A 22,864-nucleotide genomic window follows, 5' to 3' on the forward strand; every position below is an offset into this window, starting at 1 on the left:
ACTGTTAGCGGTTCACCTACACCAAGCTGCTGGTGGCACACAGTTCAATGTGCCATAGACTCAAATGCTGAAGTAGAGCTGAGTATTTCAGGGATTTTAATAACCAATTTCTCTAAGTTGAAAAACCCCTGAATGGCCTTGGAAAAGGAACGGTCACCCAGGCCCAGAAGTTTGATAACATCTTTTAAAATTAACTTCTTTACGAAGGGTGAGACACAGTTAATTTTGGTCACTAAAGTTAACCTTTTTTGTTTCCACAAATTAAATCTACCGGTTTTACTTCATTTTATGCTATGTACTTTAGGGCAGGTTCGCAGGAACTGAATTCAGTTCCAGGAAATGAGAAATAGTACAAGTCAATCATGTTCTCAAGAACTCTTCCAATAGAATCAGAACTCACCTTCCTACCCTTTGCACATCACATTGACTAGCATGGGAAAACAGATAACTTTGACCTCAGTAAATAAACTCACTTTACGCATTTGTGGCCTGGGCCATTGGGGTTTTTTCCCCTCCATAAGTCATTCCCAGTGCACTTCAACACTTCATAGGACCCACTTCCTCTCTCTCACTTGATGAAAGCACTAAAATGTGGAAGTTGCTAGAAATTATGGATAATATCAGATGTCAAACACCTTTGGCATCTTCTATATGAGGTTGTGATATACACCTTTATCTTAAGCATTCTCAAGTCAGGCCGTCTTTCAGGAAACCCAGTGCCCATAATCATGACAAAAAAATGGGCAAGTTTGTCAGTAGGAAATCTCTGTGGCCAACAGGGAAACATCTGGACTTTTCAGAAAAAGTGAGAATCCGAGAATTTTAAAGGATTTATTTGATTTCTCCACATGATCACAGCTATGGTTTTTAACATCAATAGAGTCTGTTACTACTCACAAACAGAATGCATATTGAAAGAAAGCACTCCTTTCAGCCCCACAGTTACGGAGTGGGTGTCAGGCTTCTTGTGAGTGAAGTGTCCCTTGAAGTTTTGAACAGTCTGCATTCAAGACCTGATTCTAGTCATTTAAAACAACTTGAAGATGAATGACAGTTCTCAAGAGGAGACAGATACTGCACATGACCTCAGCATGACCACAGACAGAACAGTGACAATGACGTGCACAGGAGGTACATGTGACCTCAAGCAGGCTCTTCCTGCTTGCCCCTTTTCACCCCCATTTCACACTGATTCATTGTGCAATCTGTTTCCTTGATTATTGTTGTTACTTAAAATATGTACAAAGTTACTCATTTTTCAGACAGGGAGGGTGATGATATTTTTACAATAAAACTGTAAGATGCATGCTTATCCTGTTTCATATGGAACGCTGAGTCAACACTGAGGGTCATGTTTAAATATCTGCTGTCTTTTCAGCTAATTTTTTTTTTTTTTTTTTTAGAAAAGAAGAGGCTTCTGCTGCATGCAGTGCATGGTGGAAAACACACTACACTGGAAGACTGAAGACATTTTTAAGCAAGATGTGCACATCATATTAGGATAAACTTTATTTTTACAGTGTTGTATAATTCATTAATAAACTTAAAAAAATACAAATACATGATTTAATTGTTGTCCCAGAAAAGATTTTTGTGATATTACCAGCTGCTTCCTCTAAGAGTTGCCTGTTCCTGTCAGAAATTACATAATTGAAATAATTTGTGCAACTTGAGAAAGATGTCCCAAGAGTGTCCTGACAGATGACACAAACATCATGGTGGCACTCAGCCTCCTGAGGGCACGAGGGGCTCTGTGAACAATAGGTTCCCACAGCTGTGACTCTGACAGGTTGAGATCCAGAGAGTACAGCCCCATGAAATCAACATGGGGATCACATTTGGCTCTAGTCTCTTCAACGGAACAATGTACTTCTGGAGACACTTCCCATGATAGGTTTGCAAACAAAACACAGAGAATGTTAAAACCTCATTGATCTGAGCACAATGCACTGCATAAAGTTGGAAACACAGGGAGAAACTGAGTTTGTTCAAGAAGTTGCCTTTCACCAAGTCCTGCGGCACAGGACAAACTCAGAGCACATCAGTGACAGTTTTGGAGGTGAGAGCTGAGTGGCCCTCGGAACACATGCAAAGACGAGCGAGACCTCCCCCAGGCCCCCACCAACGAATTATTGTTGGTTCTTTTTGCTTTGTTTCTCTATAGTGCCTGTCCTTTCAGAAAGAGCATCCTTGTACCTGAACAGCCTGTATCTTTTCTGGAACAACCTGTAGCTTACAGTTGAACTCTACTATTGGTACAGAAGAGTAAAAAAAAAAAGCAGACATATTTAATATGTTATCACTTTACTTCAACTATTTGTCAATAGTAACACTGATATATTTTGCAAATATACAATACATAGATGTGGCTTCACACAATCAACATCTATGACACACAGTACAATTTGACTTTTCCTTGTCAGAACAATGTCCTTTAAACTGCACAACAAAATGCCTCAGGGAGCCTGGCTTTGAAGGAAAACCCAAGAATTCAGGAGTCCATGGGACTGGGGAGCCTCCCCGCAGCTGGGCCTGGACCAGATCAAGTGTCTGTGCTCTTCACCTCTCACTTTCTGAGTAGATGCCCGAGAGAGATGCTGGACCAATGAGAAGATAAAGGCAGGCAGGTTCAAGTCACACTTCTTTTTTAACAAGGCTAAACTCTAGATTGCTGTATTTGCTCTCTGTGGAGATTAACAAAGTGCTCAGTTTGCAGATTTGCTGGTATGATGACCTCGATGATATGGCAAAGAGAAGGTGGGGAGGGAAATGGACAGATGCCCAATCAGCTGGCTAGGGCAGGCTCCCCTCTGTCATCTGCAGTCCGGCCACAGCTCACCACGACTTCCAGGAGCACGAAGCCCCACAGCCCACAGTCCTGCGTTAGCTTCGCCCTTTCTGAAAGGGCTCTCCACCTGGGCAGGTGCCGTGGGGCAGTCCTCGGGTCCCATGGCTTAGGAACACAGCACTGGTGGCTGCAGTGGCTCGAAAGGCTGAAACTACAAAGTATGGGCCATGGGTGACTCAGGCACAGAACCAGACGTGTGCAGCGCCCGGCCCTAGGGGAGCGGATGGTGTCAATACAACACGGAAGCAACAAGAGCACAGCTGAAAGTCATATGATGCCCTGGCAGCTAACTGGACCATGAGAAGGCAGCGGGAGCTTCACCGGTGAGGGCTGGGCACCTGTCAGCTGGAGTCAGAGGGGCCACAGTGATGACACAGGGGTTATGCTAGCACATGGCTACATGAAGTTACAATGATCACGGCTACCACTCAGAAAATAAAATGGGAAACACACACACTGCCCTGGGTTGCTAAATGCTAAAATCAGCCTGCAGGTCTGAAAGAGGCTCCTGGTAAAACCATGCTCAGGGGCTTCTGCCTGTTGTAGTTGGAAACAGGATGAAAAAGTTATGGCGCTGAGGGAGACGAGGATGAGAGTAGGTCGTTTCCATGTTGGAGATGATGCATCTGCAGTGTATGGATGCCCCTCTCAGAGGACTCTGAGTGAGTGTGCATCAAATCATATGCATATAAAAGAAATATGGATCATGGAAATTCACAGTTATCACAGCCATTCGAATGTCTATGAATCTGTGTAACCAATATTCTAAGACAACCAGTTCTTAACTAGTTATCCTGAGTTGCTACTGTAGTTTACTGCATTTTATCTATTTGCTTACCTGAAATAACAGAGCAGTTATAATACTGATTACTTATGATAGTATTCTGTTAATAAAATAAGGATTTATATAAAGCAATATTGGACTTTTTAAACAGTTAGATCTATGTTACTTGGCACAGTTAGTAATGATTGCGTAAGTAATGATTTAGTCCTAGAGGGACTTCTCTGCTTTTTATGAAAATATGGAAATATCTGAGTCTGTTCCTAGCATTTAGGTTTTTAATCTACTCTCTCACACATTCATCTAAGGTACTGTCTATTGGGTAAATGGAGCTCCTTGTAAAGTCTATATTGCTAAGTTTGTGGACTGAAATGTTTGCCTTTCACACACAAATACTACCTATACAGTATATATATATATATATATTTATATTTATATATTTATATATTTATATTATATAAAGTTTACTTACGTATTTTCATCAACCATATCAGGTCTACTTAATTTTGCCCATTCTCAATAAAAGAGCAATAATGCAGCAAGTTTTGGGTTTTCTGTTTTGTTCTGTTCTGGTTTTTGTGTCTTGTTTCTTCTTTTTTTAGGCTTTTCATATGCATGTACAATTAGGGAGGAGAGAGCTCAGGGCTGCAGTGGGGTGGAGGGGTGGGCAGTTCAACATCAACTTGGCCAGAGGTATCATTTCAAAGCTGATGGTGGCTGAGGCCTACCACTTGGGTTGCGGAGGATGGAGCCAGGGCTCCAATGCTAAATTAAATCAGGAGCTTTGTTTCCTATATCACAAGCCCATAGGCTTGGGAGGTTCCATCCAGGCTGTGGGGAGCAGGGGGAAGAGATGGAAACAGAAGTGCCCTGGGTCTGGTCTGAGGCTGGCTGTCCCCAGGCATGCCTCTGTGTGGTACGCACTTGTTCCGGGGGGGTCTGGGACCCCCTCCCAGGCTGTCTACACAATTGTGCTGATGACACTGGGTTTTGCCTTGCTGCTGGTGGGGGGCGGTGGGGCAGGGGATTGCCCGTGGTGGTGTGCTGCATGGCCTGTGTGGCCAGGGTGGCTGCCATGGGCCAAGGGCAGTGGTGGGTGGCTGTGCGTGTGGGCCCCGTAGGGCAAGTGCCCCCCATGGGGTCCGTGGTGGTACGGGTGTGCGTGCTGGACGTGCTGGGGGGGGTGGTAGTGATGGTGGTGGTGGTAGGGGGGCGGGTTCTGCTGCATATGGCAGTACTGGCTATGGTGCCCATGCATCTGGGCCTGTGGGGGACCCTCTGCAGGACCCTGGTGATGGCTTGCCACAGAGTGCTGAGGGTGGGGCAGGCCTGGCAGGTGTGGGGGTGGCTGGGGAGGGGCTGAGGGCAGGTGAGCCTGAGGAGAGGGCTTCCCTCTTTTACTCCCAAATAAGGAGCCCAGAAGGGAGGATGAATTAGGCATTGTCTGGTGTGGGCGAGATGGACACTCTCGTGTTGATGGAGCTCTCCGGCGCATGTGAGGGCTGCTAATGATGGACCCCTAAAAAGGAAATTCATAGAAATCAAAATTAAAAGATCTTAAAGCACTTATGTCAGAATGAAATTTTTTTTTTTCCTAATGTAAAAAGTTCACCCACTGACTGCTAAGCCTTAGTTCAACTCACTGGCCGCAGAGGGCGGGGCTGGGTGAGGCTGGAGTCTGGCACCACTTCTTCTCACACTACTGTGGCAGGTCAGCTCGGGGGTGAGAAGTGGCCTTCCAGTGAGAAAAGTGGGGGTTGGGCAGGAAAGGAGAGACCTTCCTGTCTAGTCAACCACAGCAGCAGCACAAATTTGGACTCTTATCCTGACAAGCACCCTGTCACGACAGGTGGCCTGAGCTTCCAGACCAGAATAATTTGTTCGGGGGTGTCTGTGAGTGGTGTGTGCTGAGGGGAGTGGGGTGGACTGGCTTGCATGAAGAGGAACCCCTTTCCTGCTGAAATCACACTCTCAGCTCCCCTGGGTCCTCTCAAAGAGTCCAAGAGCATTTGTTCTACCTGTGTGGAACCCAAGGTTTCTGGGAAGATGGTGAAGGGACAGGAGAGGCTTGGGAGACCTTGTCCTGGGGCTGGGGACTGCCTAAACATTTCACTGCAGCTACCTACTGCAAACCAAACAAGGAAAAAGAAAGAAACAAAAAGGTCTGCAAGCGGAGGTTAAGATGTGAACAGTAATATAGAGATGGCTGGAGGATGAATGAAATCTCATGAAATCCACACTGTTTTTCTTTCTGTCATGGCTCTCCTCCTCCCCCTAGCTTGTTAAGCAAGTCCATGGTGCCCTATCTGCAGACACACAGCAAGTGAAACTCCAGGAAGGAAGCAATGGGGATGGTGGAGCGTGGAAGTCAGGAGACTGGCAAAGGGGGAAGTTGCACGGGTGCTCAGCAGCTGCTGCTTCCGCCCCAGAAGCAGTGCTTGTGGGTGACGACAGGGAAGTACCCAGAAGCCGGGGATGTTAATCATGCTGGGAGGCCACAGGGAATAGGGGTTAAGTGGGAACTGAAAAAGGCAAAATCCAGAACCAGCCCCGACCATTCCAGCCCAAACAAGCAGTGAGATTCTAGGCAGAGGGGAAATCTGGCATGCACTGGGCTGAGGCAGGCAGGAGGGATAGGGGTGTGTTTGCACCTCTGTGCAGTAGAGGGAAAGCACACACACACACATACAAAGACAACAGGTATAAACCCAGGATTGGGGAGGCAACACACGACAGCCAGCTGAACGTAGGTGCTTCCTACTTACTTCCACAGTGCTCTCTAGCGATCCCGCACTGCTGCGACGCCCTCGCTTCCCTGCCCAGAACATGCAATACCAGAGGTTAGACTTGGACATGAGGCCAGGGCACTGTACTGCTGCCACCACCACCAGGCTCAGGTATGGGGCCCACCTGCGGCACGTCAGGGCAGGAGGAGGGGCTCACTGGGGAAGCTGGTGGCAGGGCAGTAACTAGTTAATAATAATAAAAAAAGGGGGAGGTTAAAAAAATAAAAATAAAATTATTTTTCACCAGCCCCTTCTCCTGTATCAGCAGTCTGGGGGGAGGGGCAGGGACACAGGTAGAGCCCAAAACCCCATGGCTCAAGTTGGCTCCAGCCAGCTGCTGAGGGGACAGGGTAAGATAAGTTCTCCAATGGCTAAAAACAAACAAAATGTAGTCCTGCCCGGATCTGACTTTCAGTGGATTTCATACATGTATGGTGTGTATCTGCATACACATATACATACAATATATTGCTCTCCTCCAGGCAGGGTGGGAATCATGATTAGGAGAAAACTAAACTAGAAACCCTTTTCCTCCCGGGTAGGTTAAAGGAGCTGGTGCCTCCAGGAGTGTTTGTTTTGTGCAGAGCCTTGGCCAGGGGCAGGAGATAGGGTCAGAGGCCACTAAGAGGGGCCTGGAGTCCCTCTCCCCTCTGTGGGCACCACCCCCAGGAGGCCAATTAGCATTTCCTTGGCACTCACTGCCAATGCCTTTTTATGTCCCCAGAGCAAGGCACATGGTAGGCACTACATATGGGTTGGCCATATTATAGGAAAGTTGAGTTTTCCTCTTGGTTCTGGATTTCCAGTGCCTGGCCTGGCCTACATAGTCCCTCGGAGGACTTCTTCATGGGTCCCTGCAGGACATCTGGGTCAGCAGGAACAATAATGCCCAAGTTTAGGGGCCCAGCCTCTATCTTGTCTCTGGGAATGCAGATGGGTAGGGGACATAGAGAAGGGGCCTCCCACTTGACATTTTCTAGGCTTCCATCTGCGCAACCCTGGCCGTTAGTTGAGTACCATGTTGGTTCCTGGTCAAGCCCCATAACAATGCAGGACAGGTGTCACTTTGCCCATGCCAAGGAGGAAATGGAGGTTCTGGCTGATGGCCTGATCAGCTCAATTCCCATAGTGAGCAGGGTTCATCCCCCATGTCTGCCTGTCTACCTGAGGCTGGAAATCTTGGTCATGCTGCTTTCTGAGCTGGATGCATGCCAGGCCCAGGAGCCTGGAAAATGGGATAGATTGTGATGTGCCTCTCTGTGGCCTGAATCTCTGTGGAAAGGGTGTGCCTGTGGGTCTTTGGGCCTCATGGCAGCACCTGAGCATGCCGGGTCATGCCCAGAACAAGGCCTCAGTCCTAGGCGACAACAGCAGGCTCAGGGAAGGTCTAGTCCCTTTGCCTTGCCTGCTGACCCTCCCACCCCTTCTCCAGCCTGATTGCCAACTGGGAGCCTGAGCTCTACAGAAGGATTTGCTGGACTTTGGCATGTGTGAGAGGTCCTCAGAGCCCACTCATGGCAGGGCCACGCAATGGATGAGGGCTAGAGTGTTTTCCACCAGTTTTCACCTGAGGACCAGGGAAAACCCTTAATGCCAGCCAGAAGAAAGGTGACAGTCACATTTCCTCATCTTCCACCTGGTGTGAGGACTGACCTTCCCAAGGCCCTCCTCCTTCTGCCCAGTGTGGGCCAAGACTTACGAGAGCTTTAACTTGGAAAACTTTGAGTGATGTCAAGTTCCTTAGAATTATTCATCATTTCTCCTTTTCAGATCAGCATGGGATGTGGGTGCCCCCACAGGAGCTCTCTGGACTCCAGTCCCAGAGCCCCACTCACAGATGCTCATTACACACCCATGTCCAGGTTTGTGTGTGTGCGCACATTAATAGAGGCAAAGCATGCCAGAACAGGGTCTCACACCCATGTAACCACGCCATCCCTCATCTGCACTATTTCCAGATAACCTTCCCTGGATCCTGCACTAGCTTCAGGTGAGTTCCTCCTCAGCCAGCACCTCTCCTAGAGCCAGCCTGAACAGAAATCATGTCTGGAAGGGGCTCCTACCATGGCTGTTCTGAGCCTTCCCCTGCCTCTTAAGAGTCAGGACAGAATGTTAGCTCTCTGCCCAGAGTGTTGGCCCTGTGCCTTTAGCAATCCTGGAGGCCACACAAATACACTTGCTCAGGGACAACAGCCACACCCTGTACCAGGCCCTGCTCTAAAGGCTTGGCATGCATCGACTCTCTCACAGAGATGCTTAGAGGGAAGTACTAGTCCCCACCTTGCAGTTGGGGAAACTGAGGCCCAATGATATAATTTGGCCAGGGTCTGATAGCTAATGAGCAGCTGACAGAGGCGGAGGAAGATCTCACCAGTGTGACTCTGAAATCAGTGTGCTGTATGTCCCCTGCTGGACTCTGCCTGGGTGGCCATTCCAAGCACACCCCTGTGAACACCTTCTGGGAACACAGCCCCTGTCCCAGAAGGGGCAGCCATAGGCCACTTGTGTGCAGAGAGCCCATCTTGGGGTAGCAGGTGCTGCTTTGGAAACTGGCCACCAAGAGCTGCCAAGTCTCCCCAGATAGGACTGCCCTGGTGCAGGACACAGCAGGTCTCCAGCTCTACTCCTGGAATGATGATGGGTGCACGCAGGTGCTATATCCCCGTGGGGACTGGTGTTGAGCAGCTTGGCTGGAAAGGGGCAGGAGGACCTCAGGGACCCACAGACAGTGTCCACCACCACGACTTGACTGATCTGGGGCAAGGGCTAAGGCCCAGTTACACTGTGTTCATGATATTTGTCAATCCCTGATCTCAGGCCAGCAGGCCTCTGGTGCCACTGAAATGCACACTGGACCCTGACCACAGGAAGACCATGTGGAGGGACATGCAGGCGAGGCCTCGCAGCTTAGAGGGTAGCTTGGGCTGGAGCCCAGGCCCTTCTGTCTGCCTCTCAGAATGTCAGGGGCCCCTGGAGGCATCTCCTGCCAGTTCTGGGCCATCAAACCATGACTTCCTCTTGGGTTCTCCAGGTTCACAAAGGGCTGAGGCCACATGCCTGTATGCTGTCTCCTAGAGAGCTGTGTAAGTCTAAGTCTAGGGCAGCTGCTCTCAGGATAATGATTTGCCGACCACTAAACAATGGGTTTCCTATGGGAACAGGTTCCCCAAGGCCTTGCCTCTCCTCGACAAGGTTATCTTAGTGAAGGCCATGATGGGGGGAGGATGCTGCAAGCGGAGAGCTTTGACCCAACCTAGTACAGAGCACACAGTTCCACATATCCGGCAGCTGAACCCAGTATCTTCTAGAAGGCTGCTGGCACAGTCTCCTTCTGGAAGTCACTGGTGGCCTGTTTTTAGTCTGGGGCTCTGGTGGCTGCCAGAACTCAAACACCCACCTCACCTCACCCTCCAACCCTCCTGGGGTCAGGGAACTTTCTTTCCTGGGAACTTGTTCCATTGTAGCTTCAGTTTCTGAGAGGACACAATCCCTAGAGTCTTTCTCAGCTCAGAATCCCTAAATGATAGTGGCGAGAGTGGCAATAAATGAAAATCAGTCAAATTGTGGAAGTCTATCCCTCCCATGGCTGTGTGCCTGGGCATGCATCTCTGTCTGACCCCTAAGCTCTAAGCTGTGGCAGAGTAGATATACTCATCACCTGGACTGAAGTGAATGTGTCTGGACATGCTGAGAACCTCAGTTCCAACAGAGCCATTGCTACCTGAGGATGCTGGACAGGGTCCTCTGGCCCTCCAAGAAACAGAGAGGCCAGAGTCTGCTCCACTGCACAAACTCAAACACAGGCCCCAGGTCCCCGGTCTGTAGGGGCCCACAGTAGTCTGGTTATGTTTAGCTGAGTTAAGAAGCCACAGGAAAAATCAGTGGTTCTCGATCAAGGGTGATTTTGCCCTCCAGAGGACACCCGGCAATTTCTGGAGACATTACTAATTGTCATGACTGGAAAGTAGAGGCCAGGGATGCTGCTGAACCTCTTGCACAGTACTGTCCCCACAGCAAGGAATTATCAGACATGAAATGCCAACAGGGATAGGGTTGGGAAGTCGTGGGTTAACCCTCATGCTGGCAATGGATTTCTGATTTTCACTATGGAAAAAAAAATGACAACACAAAAGCAAAAGAAAAAAAATTCAACTAAAAAAAAAAAAAGAAGAAAAACATTTCTGAGAAATGAATAAGCCAAACAAAGGGAGGCGAGCTGCTGGCAGGGCAGGTACCAGATGGCCTCATGAGCAGGCTCTCATAGCGGGGCCTGCAGCTGGCCACTTGGTAATATCTGAGGCAGGGTAGGAGGGGCCAGCTCTGACGAGGGGAGGGGCCACTGGCCCCCTGGAGAAGAGGAGGCTGACCTTGACCTGAGGGTCTTCCCCAACAAAGCAGTGGTTCCTGGGGCTAGGATACCTGAGGTCTCAGGGCAAGTAGAGCCCAGGGTCCCAGGAGCCTATAGTGCTGGGCACAGCCCTGTGCCCACTGTGCAATGTCCTGCAATCCCCACTGCTCTGCAGACCCCAAGCCTTCTCCCAGGAGAAGCTGATTGGTTAAACATGACTAGTGGGGGACTGATGACACTGCCAGGATGTACCCCTTCATTCCATAGCTCCTCTGATAGGGCAGCAGGCAAACTAGGCTGGAGTAGCACTCACAAGCAGTAAGCTGGGTCTGCTCCCACACCTCCCTGCTTCACTTGCCCCAGGCATGAGGGCCAAGCCATGTGAGAGCTGCTCCCTGCTCCCTGATGCTCCAGGCGCAACAACCCCTACCCCTACTCCAGGAAAGCTGGGAGGCTTGAGAGGTGCTGCTCGCTTGGGGGTTAAAAGGCTGGCAGCAAATTAAACACACATAGAAACAGAGAACAAAAATGACAGTTTCTACCAGGGCTTTCCCCTGGTTCTCAGAGCCAGCTGTGGCTCCTGCTTCTGCACTGGACGGAGGCCCAGAAAGGAGACCTCTGGGCAGAAAGCAAGACCAGGGACAGCGGGAGAGGGCATTTTCAGGCACAGTTTAGAGAACTTTACTCCATTTCATTCATCAGCATAAAACACAGGGGCATGGCAGCACAGAGTACACGGGACACATCCGTCAGTGGGCCTGGCTCACTCTTTGAGAGAGCCATTTTCAGAAAACAAACAAACAAACAAACAAACAAACAAAACCCCGGAACAAGAAAGGAGAATGGGGTAACTTCCTTGCTGTTCTGCCTTTGACAATTCTGTCCTGTTTTCGCTTGCCTTTTGCTAACACCGTCTCTGCATGCTCTTATGCTGCTGATTTGGGAATGGTCATGGGAAACTCAGTGGTGCTCCATCTGAGCCCTCCCCTGCCAGCCATACTACAGTGCCTTCCCGGCACCCAATGCATGGCCCGACCACTGGCGAGCCTGGTCTGAGTACCTAGGCTCAGCTCTTACCAGCTTCTGAAAGGTCCCGCAGGGAGCTGCTGAGGGCACTGCGCTTGAGGCCCTCACTGCTGGCATAGCTGTCATCCAGGCAGGCCCGGTTAAGTGTCCCATTGCCTGACTCCTTTTTGAGGCTGGAACACTGGGACATGCTGGGCCGCACAACGCCCTTCTGTTTCTCGAGCTCCGCTGAAACAGAGAAGCAGTGGCCCAGTGAGAGGAACATAGCCTGGAGAGGACAAGGCTAGAACCCACCCATCAGGAGAAAATAAAGAGGACCACGGCCCTCTGTTCAGCATTGGTACTGTACAAAGTCTCCATTTACCTGAAATGGGGAAAAAGTAAGGGGTGAATGTTGTCTTGGGAAAGAGGTGTGCTGGCTGTCTTCAATAAAAGGAAGACAAAAAAAGACTCCAGAAGGGGCATCAGAGGGTCCAAAATGCCTTGTGTCCTGCAGGAAAGATAGTCACTTTCCAGGCTTAAGGATCAAGAAGAAGGGAGAGTTTGTAGGTCTGGAGATAAGCTACGTGTTGCTTGGCCTTTTGTGGAAGGGCGAGAGGTAGGCACATCTAAGCCTCCAGAGGGTGAGGCTTGGAGCCAGGAGAAGCAGGGGCTGTAATCAACTCTACCAGAACCCTGGTGATGGGCATGGCTATGACCTCATCAGTCTGCTGTGCCCTGATGCAGAAAATGAATAAATAACAACCACACTAAAGTGCAAAGAGCTCAGCTCCAGAACTCTGGGAGCTCTTGTCCCATGGGGTAACCAGGAACCGGGGGGCCCTTCCCAGTCAGGATAGGCCTGGGCCTCTGAAGCCCCAACTCTCACCAGGAGGCCTCTGCCACCCTTTCTTCCCTCTGTGCCTTCTATGGCCTGGGCATGTGGGCTGCCAGTCACAGGGACATGAGAAAGTCAGAAAAGACTGGGGTATCTACTTTCTGCAGGCTCACAGAGTCACTGCCACCACATAGGAGCCAATGCCTGTGTCCAGAGAGTCCTAAAAGAGGCCGGGGTTGATGGCTTTTCCTCCCCAGGAGGTTTGCAACTTACACTCTATCCTGTGCTTCTCCATCTCCTGTACCTCTGCAATGGACTCCCGCAGGTCATCACTGAATTTCTTCCGGTCTTGAGGATTGGGAGCATTAAAGTTTATTAACACTTTTATGTCTGCTCCAGGGACTGCAGATGTGAGCCGGATGCCATTGGGGTAGTCTGCAAAGGAGAAGAAGAGAACAAATGGGCCCCTGCATTCTCTGCCATCTCCCTTCTAGTCAAGAAAATACTAGTAAATCTAAATTCAGGATGGACATGAGAAAAGTGGTTAGAATGAAGGCTCTCAGCAGACATGTCTGACAGGGAAAAAGGCTTCTATAGAACAGACTGGTGGAACCACCAGACAAGCTCCATCTGCTATCTTGGGCCCATGATGCTTGATATTAAGTCAGGGGAAGATTTGGCTGATCTTGAGAGGAAGCCAGGGCCCCCTTCTTCTCCAGCCTGAAGGTTATGGGACCCAGGTCTTTCATTTCCAGGCCCTTGGCCACTTTGCGACAGTGGCCAGGTGCTGAGCCCATGTGGAGACAGAGGCAGCAGCACCCTATGCTAGATGGAGTGTCTTACCCAGTCACCTTAGATAATTCTGAGACTAGACTGAGCTCTGTTCTCTCATGAATGTTCTCCAGACCCTCAGCAATCTTGGGGTACACTGTGGGTGCCCCCACACCCAGTGCAGTCTGTGCTGAGTGCAGTGTTTTTCTACTCAGACCTGCCTGCTGCCACTTCCGAGCTCAAGGGGTCCCTAGGTCTTTGGTCTCCTGAAAGCACCTTTCCCCTCAGCGGAAATCAAGCATTTATCACTGGGTGTTTGAAGGATCTTGACTCAAACACCAATCTCACCTTTGACCCATGTCGAGGCTGAAAACTCAAATACTTAGAAACCCAAGAGACTCTTCTGAATGCAGGTGAGGCTGAGAGCAACTGAGAGCGCTGGGGATGGAGTGTGCAGCCCAGGACCCCTGCCACTCAGGAGTATGGGCCCGGGGATGGCAAACGTTTCTCATTTTTCATGAGAAGACAAAAATATTAAGGAAAAGATTTAAATATCAGCTCAACAAATTTTAAAAAGTATATAAACTAAATTAATGTAACTGAGCCAGACTGACCCAGGGGCTGGCAGTTGGAGAATCCTGTCATGAAGGCATGCATGGCCTATGGGATGTAAGGACAGCTCTTATTAGTACCTGTGTCTAGGATCAAGGGCCAAGCCCTTGGAATTTAAAATTATCCAGGCGCAGCCCCTGTCTGAGGATTCAGTCTGGCCAGGCTGCTGTTGGGAGCATCACTTCCTCCACTACCCCTTGGGGGCTGGGGGTGGGGGTGGGGGGAGCTTGCTGATTTAGACAGTATGGGTGGCACCAACCTCCATGGTGCCACCTGGTGGAAACCAAGTCAAGGCAGGCCTTCTAGCCTTGGGTGGGTCTGACACGTCAGGATGCAGGGAAACTGCAGGGCTGGCACCCTGGGCCTCTTGTGGACATGTGAGGAAAAGGAGAGAGCACAGCAGGTGCTGGTTCCATTTAGGACAAAGAAGAGGTAAACAGCCCCAAATCCAGGTCCCTGACACTTTCAACTTGCAGAATGGAAGGCTGATCAGCCAGCACCACGGCAACCTGTTTCAGAACATGAGGGCATCCCTGTTGTTGGAGACACAGTAACGCTTCATCAGAGCAGTCCTCCCCTTGGGCTACTCCAGAATATGTGGGTCAGCAGGACTGCCACCCCACCCCATCTCAGGAAGACTGGCTCAGCCTGCCACTCAGGGATCTCCAACAGGGAGAGAAGAAAAGAAAAGGGCATGGGACATGAGAAGAAGCAAGGTGAGAGACAAGGTCAGTGAGGGTGTCCTGGTCAGGGACCAACTACCCTAGGCCCCTGTGATTCACTCATACCCAAAGAAGGCCTTCCAGTTGCACTTTAGAATATATCCTGACCAAGTACTTCCTTTGTGCCAGGAGTGCTTCACACGTATGGAATCCTATGATACAGGCACTGGCACCACCCCATTTTATAGACAAAGCAAACACAGCCCAGAGAGATTAAGCAGCCAGGCCACTTAGCTGCTAACCATAAGATTTGAACCCTGGCTGTCAGCTCCGGGGCTCAGCCCTGGACCCGGGCATTCCTGTATTACCTTTGCCTGTTTGTCCACATGTGCCTATTATTTACACCATTTACTTCATGCTTTCCTATTAACATTTTATTTAAATAAATTCATTCTGCCCTAAATTAAAATATCTTATCACCTGCAAGAAGTAACAGTAAAAGGAAATCCAATGAGCACTATGTATAATGCTATTAAATTCTTTCTAATCACTGATGCTTATCAGTGAGCACTGGAAAAGGTACCCTGGGCCTCTGTCCTTGATGGCACAGGAAGAAAGGACAGAAAATGGAAGGAGTGCTCCCTGACTATGAAGTTAGAGTTGTGTGACGGGTCACGGCCACATGTGGACAAGTGCTCCAGTACACATGCACACGACCAGGCCAGGCCAGAGCCCTAGCACAGACTTACACTGGTTCTCGAAGAGCAGGACCTGCATGCCATATAGGGAGAAGGACTGTCGGAAGTTGTATGTCACTGAGTTCTTCTTCTTCTGGAAGATCTTGGTAACCTGGGGGCAGCCAGAGACAGAGGCTAGGCTAAATCATCTGCCCTGCCCTGGAGCTGCTCTGAGAGCTCAAGACTGAAATGGGTCCAATGGTGACCATGTTCTCCTATAAGAATTACTCTGCAGTTCAGAAGTCTGGAGGCCCCTGCAGCGGGGAAGAACTGACATGGGGAGGAATGCACATCCATTCACACCCTGACGTAGACACTGCTTTGTGTTCCTGTGAGACCCTGAGGTCCCCCTGGCTGGCTAAAAAGCCCCTCAACCCAGCAGAGGTGGCAGGCATGTTACCTCATGTAGCACTGAAGACATCATGCAAGGGTCTTATGCCCAGGACCCTTTCTGACCACTGTAATACTCAGAGATTAATTTTACAAGGGAAACAGATTCAGAGGTTTGAAGTGACTTGTTCAAGGTCAGGGATACTTAATAAAGAACTTGAACCCACACATCTGGATTCCCACCTCAGGAATCTTACAGGTACAGCTGGTCCTTAAGCAGGTAGGGTCTAGGTACATGGACCTCCAGGAAGGAAATCCGTGGCACACGGAGGGGACAGAGATCCAAGAGCAGGTTCCCCTTGCTCTCTGCAAGGGCATCTTCATGCCCACTGGCTTGCATCCATGCTGCCTTTTTTAGGGGGGCAAGAACACCTCAATCTCCCTTTGGGAACCTCTCCTCTGCCACCCACAGTCCATTAGTCCTGGGGACTGTGACCCAGGCTTAGCTACTGAGACAGCACCACACCTGCCATGGCCCCATGACTAGCTCAGGCTCAGGCACAGGAAACAAGGTTGCTGGGATTCTTAGGAAGAAAATCCCACCGGTTGCCAAGGAGACAGGATTAAGCCTGAAGCTGCTGAGACCGGCTTTCCCTTCTTGGACAGAGCCTGCCTGAGAAGGTAGCCCACACAGAGAAGCCTACAAAGCTGAGAGATGGAGATTATTAAAAGGTGTCCTGGTGACACGTCTGAGCCTCTGGAACAGCCAGGGATGAGGCTCCAAAATCCCTTCTGGATTTTTACATAAGTTAATGAAGTTCAATTTTCCATGGTAGCAGTTTGCATTAGATTCTGCCCCTGGTGACCCAAAGAGCTGGACTAATTCCACCCCCTAACCTCTACCCCAACACCCTTGTGGACATTTCCTCAACAGGCAGGCACACAGCCAGGTCTCCCTGTGCAGCAGGGGTCAGCCACAAATGTCATGGGGGAACCACATACCACCAGGAGGTCATTAAACAGGAAGATTTCTCGCTGGTGCAGTCCAAGTTTCTGGGGCTTATTTGGGTCTGGAACCTCGAAGAGCCGGCAGTAGCAGACCAGCCGCCGGTGAGGCAGAGAGAGAACCTGTGCAGAGAGGGGAAACACTGTCCTCAGCAGCCTGCCCCAACTCTGGGGCATGGGCAGCACAGGAGTCTAGCCTGAGTGTGAGGTACCTAGCCCTTGGGCCTTGTGTTCAAATCCACCTTTTCTTACAAACCTTGTAGAGTGGACCATGTTTTTTGGCTTGTGGCAATTTTACCACTCTGTCCTGTGGGACCATGGTAAGTGCCCCGCTTCTGGTGAGACTTCTGTTCAATTCTTTCAAGTAGGTACCAGACTTCTTAGAGGACCATGCTCACATGTAAGCCCCCAGCCGTAGTGAAATTCCTGTTTTCTGAGTCCCCACAAAGCACCCATTAGTCCCTAAAGACATTCCAGAGAGTGTTCTAGAGAGTCTACTCTAGATGAGGAAACTGAGGCACAGAGATGTTGAGCAAGTCTCAGCCACACAACCAGGAAGCTGCAGGCTCAGAGTTTTCCCACTCTCCCAGGCCCCTCCTAAATGATTTCAACATTCTGAAGACTGAAAGACCCTATCCAAACTCTTGAGCCATCAGTCACTGCTCTGTGGGGCCTGGTCTGACCCTTTGCTATGCACAACTGCCTCTGAACACACCTGCCACAGGTTCAAAGAGCCCCCCACCTCCCCGACCTTGCCACAGTCCAAGCTGCTATCAAGGCCTGGTATGACAAACGATCATGAAGGCCCAGTTGTGGCTCTGGGAGCACCCCAAATCCCACAGGAGACAGATGAGTTAGTACGGGGAAAGCACACTTAGATAAGACCCTCAGAGGGTAAGTATGTTCACAGCCAGGGGGAACTCTGCAAGGGGCACCCTGGTAGAGGGGTGTCTGAGTTCAGCACATCAGGAAGGCAAGATAAGGGGGGCCAGTGTGTGGCCTAGCCTGGTACTCTCAGGGAACAGTATTGTCTAGAGTAAAAGTACAAAGGAAAGAGGATGGTGAGATGTGGGGCTAGAGAGGTAGATGAGGGCAAGTCACGAAAGCATCCAGGAGTCTTGGTCTCTCTCTGGGGAAACTGAGAAGGGGAAGGTGGCCGGAGGGTTTTGTGACGCTGACTTGGCTGACTGGAGAGGGGTAAAGACAGGTACAGGAGGGATGTGTCACGGGATTGCAAGGCTAGCAGAGTACACGTGTACTCCAGGGGCATGCAGGCAACTTCCACAAGGCTGTGGCAGCCGAGAGGATCCTGTTATAGGTGTATGCTGTTGGGGACAGAGCTTGGGCAGAGTGGGAAACGAGAAGGCCCTCCAAAGCATACCAACATCATCTGTTTCAGGTACAGTGTCTCAGGGTCTGGGGACAAACCTTGGTCTCTGAGCTCAACGCGGCCCAGACAAGAGGGGAGGAGACTATCTGCTTTCAGCCTTACAGCACAGCCCTTCCTGTGTGGCTGTAATCTCTGGACTCGCAGAAATTTGAGGCCAGGCTGGGTTAATTATGAAACTCAAATTTCTTATTGCTCCAGAAATTAACTCAAGCAGCCAGAACTGTGGATCTGGGGGCAGGGAGATGTGACCACACTGGGCACCCTCAGGGCGGGATATCAACCAGAATATGAAAGGGGAGGGATACTCACACAGCCAAGCCCATGATGCAGGGATCCAATCTACATGGGGAAATAACAAAGAAAAAAGACATTACCGTTCCAAAAGGTGCACCTGGGCCCTGAGGACACTACTAAGCAATGCAATACCCTCTTAAAGAACCTTCCCTTAGCTCTACCAGCCACACCAACGGGAGAGGTCAGGGAGGCCCTCTCACTGGCAAGCTCTGAGGGTATTCCCAAGTCACCAAGGAACTGTACAACCCTGCCTGTTGGTTTATTAAGAGCCGTGGGTTCTCTTCAACTTTAACCCAGAGCAAATCATTGTTATTCCCAAATATTAGAAGCCACTTAAAGAAACCCGAACTCTGAAAGAAATCACCAGCCTTGCTTGGAAGGGGCATCAGGGCCACTGGCGGAAGCCAAGACCAGTGGGATGGGAGCACCTCAGTCCCCCCTAGCAGCTCCCCTGGGACACAGGGCCACCACATACCGGCTTCTTCCCCACGATAAGCTTTTCCACCTTCTGCACCTGGGACACGTGGTCCTCATTGGTCTTCAGCTCCCGCTTGCGGATCCGCTCATAGATACCAATCAGCATCTCCCGGGGAATATCCTCGCCATCATCTACACCTGTGCAGGAGACAGTGGTCAGGCATCAGCTGGGCTGGGGCCTGGGTGGCCCCATTAGCCTTGGACCCCAGGCTTCCTCCGACTGACCAGTTTCTAAACCAAATCAGAACAGTGAGCTACTGAACATCCTCAGTCAATCATAAATTCCTCAGAATCCTCTAACCAGGGACAAGGCCAGGATAGCTACCTAGACAAGCGTAGGGAGGCTGCTCAGTGGGCTTTATAAATATCACCTTGCTGATCCTGACCACAGTCCTGTGGGCTAGGCATACTGCCCCTGTTCCACAGATCAGAAAGCCAAGGACCAGAGAAGGGGTTGGGGTTGGGGTGAGGGGAGGCTGTGTGGATAGGATTTGTAAGTTCAGGCTCTAAAACTGGGCCCAAGTCCTCACTTCACCCCTTGTTAGTCTTGTGACTCAGTCTCTCTGAGCTGGGCGTCTATGAAACAGGCCATCTAGAGCACTGGTGACTTCACAGGCTGTTGTGAGGAAGTTTGAGCAACTCATGGTATACTACACAAAGTGAGAGCTCAGTACATCTGAACAGTTTGCCAGCTGTTGTCTCACGAGCAGAAGCTGGGGGCCAGGACTCAAACCCAGATTGCTCTGACAACAAGTGCATACCTTCTGCTGCACCACTTGAAAATTGCTGTGAGACAAGAAACTCAGCCCTACTCACAAGAGAAACACAAACCCACATCCATCCTCAGATGGTAGACTGGCACAAGTTCAGAGATTTGAGAACGCACCCTGTTAGAGAGGATATGGAGAGGGGCCCACAAAGCCCTTCAGACCTAGCAGCAGGTCTCACACAATGAGTGCTCCATGTAGGGAATGGCCAACTGAATGCTCTGAACTAAGCCTCTGTTCCCCTTCAGAAGCCGGTCAAGCTTGGGAAGGGGGTGGTCCTGCCATCGCCTGGTGGCCTCTGCTCTCTCCAGCCTTCCTGTTATGGCCGTGCCTACCACCAGGGGGCATGTTAGAATGGTTCAAATCCCAGGACAGAGGATGACAAAGCAGCCTTTATTACAAAAATATAGAAGAGTAGAAATTTTAAATTGCTCAACAAACTCATAGTGGGACTTGATTTAGACCAGCTTTTTTTAAAAAAAAATATGATACCTCTTCCCTGGCTGCTTGAAGATCAGCCGCCACCATGAATAACACAGTAAGTATCCGAACCAGGAAGTTCATCACTAACAGACTGCTTCAGCGGAAACAAATGGTCATTGATGTCCTTAATCCTGGGAAGGACAGAAACTCGGGAAAAACTAGCCAAAATATATAAGCTCACACCAGGTGTCATCTTTATATTTGGATTCAGAACCCATCTTGGTGGTGGCAAGACAAGGCCTAGACATAGACTTGAAAGACGTGGCCTGTATGAGAAAAAGACCTCAAGAAAACAGCAAGAGGAATGCGAGAACAGAATGAAGTTGGGGGTACTGCAAAGGCCAAAGCTGGTGCTGCAAAAAGTGAACTAGAGACTGGACAACAGAAGGAGTAAAGATTCCTCAGTGACTTTCTCTGTGGTGATTGTACAGATTTTCATGAGAGGATTAATCAACTAAGAACTTCTATGTGAAAAAAATAAAATAAATAAAAATTTTAATAATGATACCATTTTCTAAGGAGACCTCAGTCCGATGCAGCTGGTATTTCCCAAGGAGAGGGACACATTTCCTGCTTCCCTTCCTTCCAGGACTCCAGCTACACAAGGCGCATGCCAACAGCTAAAATGGAGTCGCCTGGAAAAAAGCTGTTCCCTTTTCAATTCCTTCCTCACATGATGCCAGGAAAGGCCCCCTCTTGCTGCCTACCTCATCAGCACCTGTCTAACATGGACCTACTTGCCAAGGGCCCAGCCAGAAACAGCTCCAGCTGGAATCAACAGTGGCACTTTCTTTTCATTTGTATGCATTTTATAATGACTGTCTATGTGTGGCAAATGCTACTGGTTTCCCATTTACAATGTTAATATAAGGTTCTTTTTAAAAATATATTTAAATAATATATTTAGACAAAAAAACAAAAGGGCAAGGCAGTTTTGACAGGAACATTAAGTGTAAAGGAGGGATGGGTTGGACACACGTAGTGAGGGGTGTAACAGTGACAGGGGCAGGGTGTGCTGGCCCGTCTGTCTGACTGTCACCTGCTGGAGGCTCCAGGACTCTCAGCATCCAGAATCCATTCTGTTCTCCTGCACGCCCTCCTAACCAGGACTTGCTTGACCCGTGTATGGCCTCACCCTCTGACACTATGATGAACTGGTTTCTCAGGCCTCTGCCCCCTCATAACCAACTCCTCTCCACCTCGACCTGTCAAACCCCTGTGCATCCTTTAGGAACAAGCTAAAAACACCTTACTCCAGGGATTAGGTTCCCTACATCCCAAGACTCAGGTGTGTGTCGCTCAGCCTGTGTTCCTACCACATGCACCCCTAAGAAAGTACTTGCTCTTTACAGTAATTTGCACTGTGTTCACCAATTTTGGGGACCAACACTCCCCAAAAGCCCCTCTGAGCAAGAACTGGGTGTGCTGAAGCCAGGCCCCCTCGCTCTCCTCATGCACCCAGTATGAGGCTGTGTTGCATTCACCTCTCTGCCCCACACATGGCTGGGGCTCATGCTCAGAGGGCATCTGTGGGAGGCTGTGCATCTGAGCCCAGGATCAGAACAGCTCACCTCGGAGGTTCTTGACAAAGTCCTCCAGTTTCATCTTGCGCTCGGGCTTGACGTTGGGACTATACATGTCTGTGTTGAGCAGGATGATGGCGAAGGCCAGGATGAAGATGGTGTCTGGGTTCCGGAATTGCCGCACCACCCCAGGGTTGCAGATACAGTACCGCTGGCTAGGGGGCCGGGGAGAGAGAAGAGGGTCAGGACCACCTCAGGCAAGGCAGGGAATGAGTCTGCTTGTCACTCATGAGTAGCTGCATAGTACTAAACAGCTGAGGCTCGTCACTGCCCTCAGAGCCTCACCTCCTGCACCTGGTAAATAGGAATAACACTTGCCTGGCAGAAAGGTGGCCCTGACTATATCCACTTGTCCCTGCTCACTTTAGTTCTATCCCACACACCTGTACAATAGGCAATGGTTTTCAGGGTGAAGACCACATTTCCCAGGCTCTGCAGGACTGGTACAGACATGTGATTAAGTTATGGCCAGTGGGGTATGTGCACCTTCAAGGCTGTGCCTTAAAAGATAAGGGTGTGCCCTCAACTCGCCTGTCGTGCCTAGAACATGGATGTGATGGTGAGTATTGGACTGAGATTAAAAGAGCCTGGCCTCCACACCAGCCAAGATGGAGATGCACTTCCATCTTGTTTCAGCCTCAGCTTCTGGGGCATCTTGTTAAGGAACCTAAACCAACTGCCTCACTAACATACTCTGCCTCGCTGAGTCATCTGTCTACTGTCCTTACTGCCTCAAATATACCCCCTGCCCTCACCTCCAAGAGACCCCTCCATTGGTAACCTCCTGGAAGCATGGTGAGAGTGGCAGAAACAGAGAAGAGGAACTGGGTAGGGCATTGTTTCTGAAGCGGTAGCCATCATTGCTCAGATGATGTGGGCTTCAATTCTGTCTGCCCCATTAGTGCCACCCCCTCCACAAAGCCCTCCTGGAAGGAAGTGGCTGAATATCCCCTCCACTCAAGGCCCTAGGACTGCCACCCTCCTGTGTCCATGTTCCTCCTTGGCCCACCACTGATGCTGAGCCCAGATTGCTTTATCAGCAGTTGACTGTCTATCATGCCCAATAAGGAGCAGAGGCCCCTACACAAACAGTGTGCAGAGTCCCAGGATGAAAGGCTGTGTAGTTACCTTGAATGCAGGCTCTCCG

The 22,864-nt window shown here is 50.0% G+C and overlaps 1 protein-coding gene across 7 annotated transcripts in view; it reads right to left on the reverse strand.

Moving 5' to 3' along the window:
• Positions 1-1,371: 1,371 nt before the first annotated feature.
• The window catches only part of IQSEC1 (IQ motif and Sec7 domain ArfGEF 1), a 427,684-nt gene continuing 406,191 nt past the window's right edge, over positions 1,372-22,864 (reverse strand). For 3 of the 7 annotated variants that reach the window (XM_054575082.1, XM_054575084.1, XM_054575080.1), the window contains 9 exons: positions 21,706-21,872; positions 18,883-19,022; positions 18,423-18,452; positions 16,721-16,846; positions 15,401-15,500; positions 12,880-13,041; positions 11,841-12,017; positions 6,395-6,444; positions 1,372-5,148 (listed from right to left, as the gene is read on the reverse strand). In XM_054575082.1, coding sequence (XP_054431057.1) covers positions 4,591-5,148; positions 6,395-6,444; positions 11,841-12,017; positions 12,880-13,041; positions 15,401-15,500; positions 16,721-16,846; positions 18,423-18,452; positions 18,883-19,022; positions 21,706-21,872 — 1,510 coding nt within the window. In that variant the 3' untranslated portion in view covers positions 1,372-4,590. The remainder of the gene's footprint in view (positions 5,149-6,394; positions 6,445-11,840; positions 12,018-12,879; positions 13,042-15,400; positions 15,501-16,720; positions 16,847-18,422; positions 18,453-18,882; positions 19,023-21,705; positions 21,873-22,864) is intronic. The other 4 variants (XR_008529287.1, XR_008529286.1, XM_054575081.1 and 1 more) reach the window with 4 other exon arrangements.

Source organism: Pteronotus mesoamericanus, unplaced genomic scaffold (assembly GCF_021234165.1).
Source record: "Pteronotus mesoamericanus isolate MK-2021 breed Mesoamerican mustached bat unplaced genomic scaffold, CSHL_Meso_final contig_27, whole genome shotgun sequence".
Classification (NCBI taxonomy): Eukaryota; Metazoa; Chordata; class Mammalia; order Chiroptera; family Mormoopidae; genus Pteronotus; species Pteronotus mesoamericanus.